This window comes from Fukomys damarensis, unplaced genomic scaffold (genome assembly GCF_012274545.1).
Source record: "Fukomys damarensis isolate Sample0158 unplaced genomic scaffold, DMR_v1.0_HiC HiC_scaffold_17, whole genome shotgun sequence".
In the NCBI taxonomy this organism is placed as follows: Eukaryota; Metazoa; Chordata; class Mammalia; order Rodentia; family Bathyergidae; genus Fukomys; species Fukomys damarensis.
In genome coordinates this window covers 82055044-82065682 of record NW_022900929.1, presented here as the reverse complement: position 1 = coordinate 82065682, position 10639 = coordinate 82055044, and the positions used below count along the sequence as shown (strand labels likewise).

Sequence of the window (10639 nt, the reverse complement as noted above, 5' to 3'; positions counted from 1 at the left end):
GAGTCTCACTGTAGTTGAGACTGACTTGAAACTCGGCTGGTCTCTTGAACTCACAGTGATCCTCCTGCCTCAGCCTCCCAAGTCCTGGGATTACAGGCGTGAGCCACCACACCTGGCTATTGGTACTTTTTAAGTATACAGTACAGTTACATTTGGATCTTGTACCTTTACATGACACATCTTGGTTCTCATTTTTCCCTATACCCAAAACTTCATTCTTGACATTTAAATTTTTACAAAACATTATCAGGTAATGTGTTTAATACCCTTGCTACATGGTACACTTGCCTTGATAAGCAAATTTAGGGTCTTCACTTGACCAGTGAGCAGTGGTAGCCAGATTAGCATGGAATAACACAGTACATCCCAAACCGATAATCTTTATGGTAAACTCAGCCTTGCTGAACTGTTAGTGTACATTTGGGTCATTTTGTTTCCATTTGCTTCATCGAATTTCTATACTATCAGTTTTAGTGCTACTCTTCTGTGTGTTGAGCTCTTAATTAGCAAATGAAACATGTAGAGGGTTTTTTGTTTGAAATAAGAAAAAATAGTAGCAGGACATTGAGTTTAATCTCTTCCAAACCTACTTTTTTACATCCTCCTTTAAATCATTTCTGGTGGCTTATCCTAATATATTACCGAGGATTCTTTTACTCTTTTCTTCAGTATACATAAATTTTGAAAACTGTAGAATCCCAGGTATCACTAAAAGTATGAGATATTTTTATACTTAGCTAAAATCATTTTATGGTATTTTCTTAGTCTTTGTCCATGATAATATGTCTTATTATTGTAACATAACCTTCCTGGATTTAACATTATAAGCATTGTAGGGATTAGTGGGAGTTGTTATAGTATTTAACAAAAAGTACTTTAGAGACTACATTTAAGACATACTAAAGTAGAGAAGGTCGATGCAAGGATACCTTTTTTTTTTTTTTGGTACCGGGGATTGAGCTCGGGTCCTTGCGCTTGCAAGGCAGGCCACCGAACCACTGAGCTAAATCTCCGGCCCACTATTAAATATTTTGATAATGTGTCATTTAAGTCCTTATGGACAAAGACTACGTTCTTTTGTTTATGTGTGTGGTGCTATGTTTAGTCTTCTCTTGATTCATGAGATACAATATAGCTTCATAGTCACCTTACATAATTTGTGACTATGGCAGAAATAAAATAAGCTAATGAGCAAGTGAATTTTCCTCCGTTATTGAAAGAAAAATAGCTAAAAACATAGACAAGTAGAGATTAGGAAAATGTTGCACAAAGAGAAGTCTAAAAATAGAATTAAAACTAAACTCCTGGAAACCAAATTCTTGGAAAATAGAGATACCTCTGCTGTCTGTTCAGTGAGGGTAAACTTCTAAATCTATAATCAGAGACTACCCATAGACAGTGGGATTTTTTAAAAAGCAGTTATAGGAGCTATTTGCATATCACTCCTAGTTTAAATCATTCTGTGAATGAATTCCAAAATTTAACTCTTGTGGGTGAATTTTGGTAAGAGTAATAGGCTCAAAAGCTTTTTCAAAAATTGGATCTGTGTTTAAGCTGCCATAGAAAATTCTGCCATAGAAATGGCCAGTAATCTCTGTACATTGCAGTGGAGTTTTGCTTGAAATAGGCTACCAAATCTTTACTATGGATATTTCTGTTGTAACAGAATTTGTTGCACTTTTGAAGCTTTTATGTGTTGTGCTCGCTTCGGCAACACATACTAAAATTGAAGCTATTACGTGGCAGCTTCACCTGGGAAAGAGGAGTTTCATAAAGAAGAATGCAGAAATTGTTTTGAAGGGTAGATTTGTAGACAAAATGACATAGTTGCAGAACAGTAGCAGTAGAGAATCTTACAACTAAGTTCTTTAAATAGCAGCTGCTGTTCCATGTTAAAGATTAATTACATCTGCATAGTCCAGATTATTTCAGTGTTTTTAAACTCAGTTTTATTCACAGGTAACAGCAGCAGCATCCATTACATGTGTTGTAGGTTTTTGAGAGTTAGAAAAGGATCCTCAAAATCATGTCATCTAGGGCCGGGGATTTAGCTCAGTGGTTCCGCTGCCTACCTCACAAGCACAAGGTCTCGAGTTCAATTCCTGGCACCAAAAACAAAAAACAAAAAAACCTCAGATATTTTCCATTTCTAAGGAAAATTTGCTAGAGCCATAGTTATTTCAATTAATGCTTAATCTAACTAGTGAATTTAAATTTAAAATCTGGGAGACATTAATACATTTTGTTGGGAAGAAAATAAGTGTCATTAAAAATAATCTTTCTTTTTAATCCTTTGTAACCAGCAAGAAGTTGAGAAGTTTACAGACCTAGAGAAACTCTACCTCTACCTTCAGCTGCCTTCTGGTCTCAGCAATGGAGAGAAAAGGTATACCTGTTCTTATCTCCGTTATCATCACATTGTTAATAGCACATCCCTAGGATGTAGGTGTGTTATGTGCACTGTGGTTACTATTTTTAAACATTTCCTAAAATCAGAAAACAGAATGTAAAATAATAGACCATTTGAGTCTTTGATGATATTTAGTTAAGTACATACCTGCATTTTTTTGCTAGTTCATTTATGCACCTGAGTATTTGCTGTAAAATGTGATTTGAATTACGTTTTATGGGCAAATGGATATATTTATGTAGTATGAGGGATTACAAAAGTTGAACAGAAAATGAAAGAATAAATGGGTAAGTATTGCAAGAAATAAGGTACAGGAATATTTTTTAAGGTACCATCGGGTAAGCACATAACATAATGTAAAAGAAATTGCCAGTGTGAAACATGAATTTAGGATAAATATATTTTAAGAGCTTGGGTATCTGAAAACCTAAAGAAGATATTGCTCAATATCTTCTTTGAAATTAAATAAATTATTCTTAGGAATTAAGGTGGATTGGTAAAGTAGCTTTACTCATGCTCTCATTGATGTTCAGTTCATGGGATCAATTTATAAAAGATACTGCCATGTAAAAAAGTCTCAGTATGTTTAGTGGACATGTTACCCTGGGGTAAGGAAGATAGTTGCAGGAAGGATTATAGGAGATGTGTCCTTTCAGGGTTTCTCTGGTGTGAATTCCATTCTGGAGATAGCGTGCTTTACTGAAATTTCAAGGTAGTAAGGTAATTATTTCCATATTTTCCTAAAAATAGAAAATAAGCAACTTTTCCATAATGTTTTAAAAGTTTCGTGATTTCTGACTGTAGGCAAATGAACAAATAAGTAAGCAGATAGCCATCAGAGGTAATTTTCATCAAAACCAGTGCCTTATGTTGTTACTATACCACTTCCTGTGACTCCTTAGACACCACACAGGAATGGAAGAGGGTAATAACTTCAGTCTAAAGCTTGCAGTAAAATATGGCTCATAACCACAGGTGGGAAGTTTGTATACAAGGATTTGGTTTGGTCAATTTTAATGTGTTTCCACACAGTTCTTTAATAGAATATAGAGACCTGACTCAAAAATGATTAATAAATTGTCTAGTTCAGCTAAAGTGTTTTTTTTTTTTAATTTTATAATTAGTGATCAGAATGCCATGTCATCGAGTCGGGCACAGCAAATGCATGCCTTTTCTTGGATTCGGAATACTCTAGAGGAACATCCTGAGACTTCACTGCCCAAACAGGAAGTCTATGATGAGTACAAGTGAGTATAATATGTGTAAGACATGCCCTGGTAGAGATGTTCAGTATATACTGTCCACAATGATCGATTTTATTACTGGTGAATATCAAACCTATTTATGGGAATTGGACTAAGAAGTCTCTAAGTTTTCCACCTCTAAGCTTCTGTGGTAGTACATGAGTTTGAGCAGAATTACTGAATAAACAGTTTTCCTAGAATTCTTCAGGATGGCTTCTTAGCCTTTTGGCTAAGATCAAGTGTAGAGTTCTTCAGGTTGTATACAGGTAGAGGATTAGTAGCATAGGATTTCCGAATAAAAGGATTCCTGTAGTGTTCTTAAGGATCACAGAAAGAGTGTGTCTGGGCTTCAAAGTACAGTGGAAGACATTAAACAGATTAGTAAGGAAAAGCATGTCTTTTACTTGGACTTTTTTTTGGTACCGGGGATCGAATTCAGGACCTTGAGCTTGTGAGGCAGGCGGTGGAACCACTGAGCTAAATATCCCCCGCCCTACTTGGACCTTTTAAAAGCCATTTTCATTAAACCAAAATTCTTTAATCTTCTGTGCTAACCAAAAAATGTTGCAGATTGGTTATTGAAGGATAAGAGAGTCAGTGACTTGCACATATTAAACACACACAAATTAGATTAGGGGCCGGGGATTTAGCTCAGCGGTTCCGCTGCCTGCCTGGCAAGCACAAGGACCCAAATTCAATCCCTGGTACCAAAAAAAATTAGATTATACAAATGATTTATTTAAATACTGGAAACAGAAATATGAAGATGGAAAGGTACGTCTAGATACAAAAAATTAAAAGGTGCTAAATCCAGTCTCACTTTTTTTTTTTTTTTTTGGTACTGGGAATCAAACTCAGGGCTTCTTGCCTGCCAGGCAGGCACTGTGCCACTGAGTTACATTTTCAGCCCCAGGCTTAGATTTTTACAATTTATTTGAGAGGGAAAATTTATTTTAGCAGAATAAACAAAACCAAAATTTTCTAGTTATTAAAATATCAAACCTCCAATGTGTGGTAATTATGTGATTTGGAAAAAAATTGTCAAGTAAGTGCTGTTGTTAACCCATGGAAGATAATATAAAGGAACTATATTATTGAGATTATTGGTTTGCAGAAAAAAAGCTTTCTACCTTCATTCTAAATTCTTACTATCTTGCTAAAAGAAACAATGGAGCTGGAAAAAGAGGCTCGAGAAGAATCTGAAATAATCAGGAACATAGAGTTAAACTGGAAAACTTTAGCATTTGTTTCTCTTTACAAACATAACACTAAGTGTGTGTGATCAGTCATTCCCTGTCTCAGCCCACAACAGGCTCTTGGATACTGAATATTGTGTGTAAGACCTGCTAAATTCTGAGTGATGTGGAAGAGGGATACAGCCTCTGTCCGCAGCAGGAACGTAAATTAATTAAAACAAGAGATGACCTTCTGAAGCTTAAACAAATAATGAATCCAGCAAAAGACTGTAAATCCCCAGAAATTCTGTGAGATATGTTGAAGAAACCATGGGATGAAGATAAAGAGAATGGGTCCAATCAGTAAACTCATATGACCTAGACAAACGTTTTAACTATTCGTTTTATCAGGGTTCATCTATAAAATAAAACAGTTGGAGATGCATGAGATCTCTTTTAACTTTAAAATTACTAAGGTTTTCTAAAGTAGGAAGTGTTGAGGAACTAATTATGCTAAGATGTCTTGCTAGTTGCCTATAAGACAAATTGTATAAGTGAATATACGATTTTTCATTATGAACTAATAAGGGAACCCAGAATATTATTCATTTATTCTTGAAGTGATGTCCTTCATCTGTGCTACCCTTTGTGTCATCAGTAGAGACAGTACCCTCTATTTCTATGAGTGTGACTCTAACCCATAAGAGCAATCCATATGTTCATAAAAATGTCCTACCTTAGGCGAGGCTTGGTTATATTTTTTCTATATTATTATTTCTGAATTTTTCCTTGAAATATATTTCTAAGTTTCACATAAATCCTTTCCCCACCAAGAAATGTTAGCCAGATGTGTTGCATTCCTGTAAACCCAGAACTCTAGGAGATAGAGGCAGTAAGATCATAGATTAGAGCCTAGCTAAGCAACTTAGACTCTGTCTCAAAATAAAAAGTGTTAGGGATGTAGCTCAGAGTGAAGGCCTTTGATTCCATCTCCAGTACTATGAGGATGAGAAGAAAAGAAAAGTTAGGAATCTTTCCTAAGCAAAAGAGATCCAAACATTATAATCTTCCGAAGAAGTAGTAAGGGCTCCACTTTGGAGCATTTTATTTGCAGATTATTAGAGAACAGTAGAGATAAAATGAAGTGATTTAAAGACTCTATACTTTAAAAAGAAAGTAGTAGATAAGGGAAACTTTTTGTAATATAACTAAGAAACACCACTTTCATTCATAGAATTGGAAAGAATGTTAATGATTTTACCTCTCTATAATTATTATAGTACTGTACACAAAGTATGAATGTGGGTGTTATAATACATAAAAATATTTCATTATTAGAATATACTTTACTGCTGTGTTCCCCATAGTGTCTGCTATAATAAGCAATAATTTAATAGTAAAGGTTATTAGGATGGAACCTGGTCCTTGACAACTGATAATACAATTTCCATGTCTTTCTTATGCTGTAGTCCCCATTTTATAAATGACACATTGAAACCCAGAGAAGATCAGTGACACTCCCCAGTGTTGCAGAACTAGTCAGGGACAGGTATATACGACTCAGTGTTTTGTAATAGTTAATAAGGCAAACCTGTTAAATTTGAAGGATATCAACTGTGCTTTATACCTAAAAAGTACCAATAAACTGAATGAAAAAAATTTGAAGGATATCAGAGTGATTGGGTAAAAAACATCAAAGAGTTTAGAAATGCTACTTTATTACTTAGCTAGGACTTCTCCATGGTGTGCATAAATAAGCTGCTCAGAGTATGAATTAGTGTACATATGATTAGACTACATGCACAGAAATAATACGTATATTGTGAAAGACAGCACCATTAATAGGACATGTGCCAAGAAAGTATGTTGTGTTTCCACAGGATGGATGCAGGTGTAAGCTTCAGATTCCTTTCAGTTGAGTGCTTTTCACCTAAAACCATAATTTACCATGTGTGTTCAACTAATTTGATACTTATAAAAATGTAGAAAGACTACAGAAAAATAAAAAGTAAATTAAAGTACACTGTATTAGGAAATAGCAAAAGTTTTCAGTTACGTTGTCTTAAAAAACCAAATTCAATATAGCTATGTATTTTATTTTGAAAACGTTAAATCACAGAAGGTGAGATTATTGTCTTTTCCTAAAACTTCATTTTCCTATTTGAAGTGCCTATATGTATATTACTTCAGAATTTCCTCCCAACTTTTAAGTATACAGCAGTACCTTGGTTTACAGCCTCCATTCCTTCCACAATTCTAGTCACAACTTCAACTGGACAAGAACCAAACCAAATTTCCCGATACGGTCAACGTTTAACCTAACCATTGAATTTGATTTGATTCTCATCGAACTCAATTCGTGGCCAAAATAATGGAAAGAATCAAGTTTGTGAACCAAGATACCACTACAATGATAAATGTCATTTCCTCTTACAGCAAGTTTTCTAATATGAAGCATATATCATTTATACTTGGTCAAGGTTTTATTTTTATGAAAAATGGATATTAAAATTGACCACATTTTTGGCATCTACTGAGATTATTTTGCACTATTTTCCTGACTTAACAGAATGCTGTATTTTTAAAGATATTATCTAATATATACAAGTTTTTTCATTCATAAAATGAATGTTCTGTCAAGGTATATAATCTGGTATTATTGAGTTTTGTTTTCAAGTGCATTATTTAGAATCTTTCCATCTGTGTTCGTAAGTGAATTTGGTCTATAAATTTCTTTTGTGCTTTATTATCATGTTTTCATTTGAGGATAGGCCAGTTTTGTAAAATGAATTTGGAACCCTTTCCCTAATTTTTTGTGCTCTGGAACAGTCTCATAGCTTGAGATTTATTTGTCCTTAAAAGTTTTAGAGAATTTGAGTATATCTACATCTCCTAAATCCTTTTTTGAAAAAATTTTTGAAACAGTTTGGTGTTCCGTTTTGGTTAGGTTTTTACTTCACTGATCAATTTTGATAATTTGTTTTTTGTATTTTCAAATATGTAATATTAGCATATTATACTTTTTCATGTAATATATTCTGTATTTTAGTTTTCGACAATTCTAGTTTAAGATTTCCCCCCCTTTTGAAGTTTTCCTAGGCCATATTTTATCTTAATTCAGTTTTCTTTTGTCAAGAAAAAAATTTTATTTTCATTTATTAAATGCCTTTATTTTTGTTCCTTCTGATTTCTTGGATGTTTTTCTGTTGTAGTGATGACTTGACTTATGTCATTATTTCTTGTTTAACATTTGAATATTTATATTTATATCTGGAATATACACCTGCTTTGACTATGTCCCACTGGTATCGATAGGAGTTGTCACAATTCCTTTTACCTTCTGTGGTGTGAAACTAGTTTTTATTTCTTCCTTGATCCAAATTAATAAAACATGTTTTATTCTTAACTTTTCATGTATCTGAGGAAGTTTTTTCATATATCTTATTAATTTCTCATTATCTGTGTTGTGGTTCAAGAATGTTGCTTAGGGCTGGGGATCTAAGATTTTACCTCTTAAGTTTATAGTTAATAGAAAATGTCTGAGGGGCTGGGGATTTAGCTCAGCGGTTCGGTGGCCTGCCTTGCAAGCACAAGGACCTGAGTTCAACCCCCGGTACCAAAAAAAGAGAAAGAAAATGTCTGTTACCCTAATTGTACTGTCTTGTCATTTCTTACTAATTTTCAGATTAGTTTTCCTTTTTTTCCCATATTTCCTTGGTGTGGTCAATCAGAAATTAGTATTGCTCTGTAGATTAATAAATTGGTCATTCAGGTTATTAAACATTAGATGTGTACAGACCGCACTCAGAAATAGGAAAAGAATCAAAACTAGTAGATAAATGGGTCGCAAAGAAAGAGTTAAAACCACTTCAATTTGGTGAAAGCAGAGCAAGGATCACAGATGAGGTGACTTGTATAAACTCATAAAAATGGAGTAGAATTTTCCAAACATGCACTCCAGGTGGCAAGTGCAGTACCAAATAGTATACAAAGATTTGTAGTTACAGTTCAGGGGGAATGTCAGATTGGACTTCATGCCCTGTGAAGGCCATGGCCAGTCATTGAAAATCAAGCAATAGACAACAGCTCAGAAAGTGAAAAATAATAAGATTAATGAGAGAACCGGTATTTATGGATTAGACAGAGTAATGAGAAATTTAAAAGAAAAACAAAAAGCATGATATTATCTAAGATATATATCTTAAGTTCATTCCAGTGTCATGTGCCTCAGACAACTCAAGTAAAGATAAGAAAAATGTCTATTTGTCATTCAGTAGGGCACTGGGATCTGCTGCAGAACATTTTCTGTTTTGTATTTGAGAATGAAACCTCATTGTAAAGCCCTGAGAGGTAGATAGATGGGGGAAAAAGACTTAAAGTAGAGGCTAGTATTTTAAAAAGGTAGGGGAAAAGAGAGCAGTTTCTGAAGGGATTGAGAAAGAAAAAGTAGACAATCAGGGGTGATGTTAATAAAAGTATTTTTCCCCCTTAACTAGTGGGGGTTGAGTATAGAATAGAATTTCCAATTAATAGGATTCAGCAAGAGTTTAATTCTTTTCAGCCGCTCTGCGCAGAGACCCCCCCCCACCCTCACTTCTTTAAATCCCTTATTGACCATAATTACTGGCCTGGTTTTACTTGTCTGCATCCAAAATGAACTCCTGTAGCTGCTGAATGTGACTGTTGGAATTTATGTGCAATAAGAGAAGGGAAGAAAAGTCAAAACTCACTGATTTATGTTATGCATTTGAAATGAACCATACTGTCTTCTGTTTCTGGAAAGCACCTTTTTAAATATTTAGTGTTGTTTCCCCTTCCCAAATATATATTTTTTAACCTTGCACTAGGTGTTGCTTATTAATAAAGCCACAAAAATATTCAAGAATTTTAATTATAATATATAACAGATCTTAATCATTTTAAATATGTTTCAGTGACATTAAGTATGTTCTTGTTTTGTTATCATCACTGTCCATCCACATATCTCTCTTCACTTGACAAAACTAAAGCTCAGTATTCAATAAAACAGGAACTCTGGATTACCTCCTCCTCCGAGCTCCTAGCAGCCAACATACTGCTTTCTGTCTCTGAATTTGACCGCCTAGTTACTTCATTTAAGTGAATCATACAGTATTTATCCTTCAGTGACTGGTTTATTTCACTCAGCATGTTTTCGGCACTCAGCCATACTTTAGTATGCATCAGAATTTTCTTTCCTGTGAAGGCTATCTTAATTTATCGATTTATTTGTGCACTGCAGTTTGCGCATCCATCCTTCCATTGATAGATACTGGGTTGCTACCACCTTTTGGCTGTTGTGAATAATGTTGCTATGTGGGTATGCCCATATCTGTTTGAGTCCTTGCTTTCACTTCTTTTCACTATGTATCCAGGTGTGGAATTGCCAGCTCATATAGCAATTCTGTTTTTAACTTTGGGGGCAGATAGCATGCTGTGGTTTTTAGGAAAATATTTCTGTCAAAAGAGACAGGAAGTAGTATTGTGGTTGATAGGGGCTGGGGGAAGGAGGTAATTGAGAGTTATTTGGTTTTGTAATAATATATTGAGTTTCAATTTTGCAGGGTGAAAAGAGACGGTGGGGTGGTAATCGATAGTAACAAAGTAGTGTGAATGTAGTTAATGCCACTGAACCATATAGTAAAAATGGTTAGAGTAAATTTACATATTTTATCACCATTTTACTTTGCTGCCAGCTGTGTACAAGAATTTTAATTGTCTTAATTTTTAATACTGGTTACTTTTTTTCTGGATAGTAGCCATCCTTTTGGGTATGAGGTGATATCTTAACC

The 10639-nt window shown here is 34.5% G+C and overlaps 1 protein-coding gene across 1 annotated transcript in view; it reads left to right on the top strand.

Annotated features, from left to right (window-relative positions):
• Positions 1-10639, top strand: part of Rfx7 (regulatory factor X7) — a 55927-nt gene that overhangs the window by 20515 nt on the left and 24773 nt on the right. The window contains exons 2-3 of the mRNA XM_010609034.2: positions 2304-2386; positions 3535-3657. Of these exons, the coding sequence (XP_010607336.1) occupies positions 3548-3657 (110 nt within the window). The 5' untranslated portion in view covers positions 2304-2386; positions 3535-3547. The remainder of the gene's footprint in view (positions 1-2303; positions 2387-3534; positions 3658-10639) is intronic.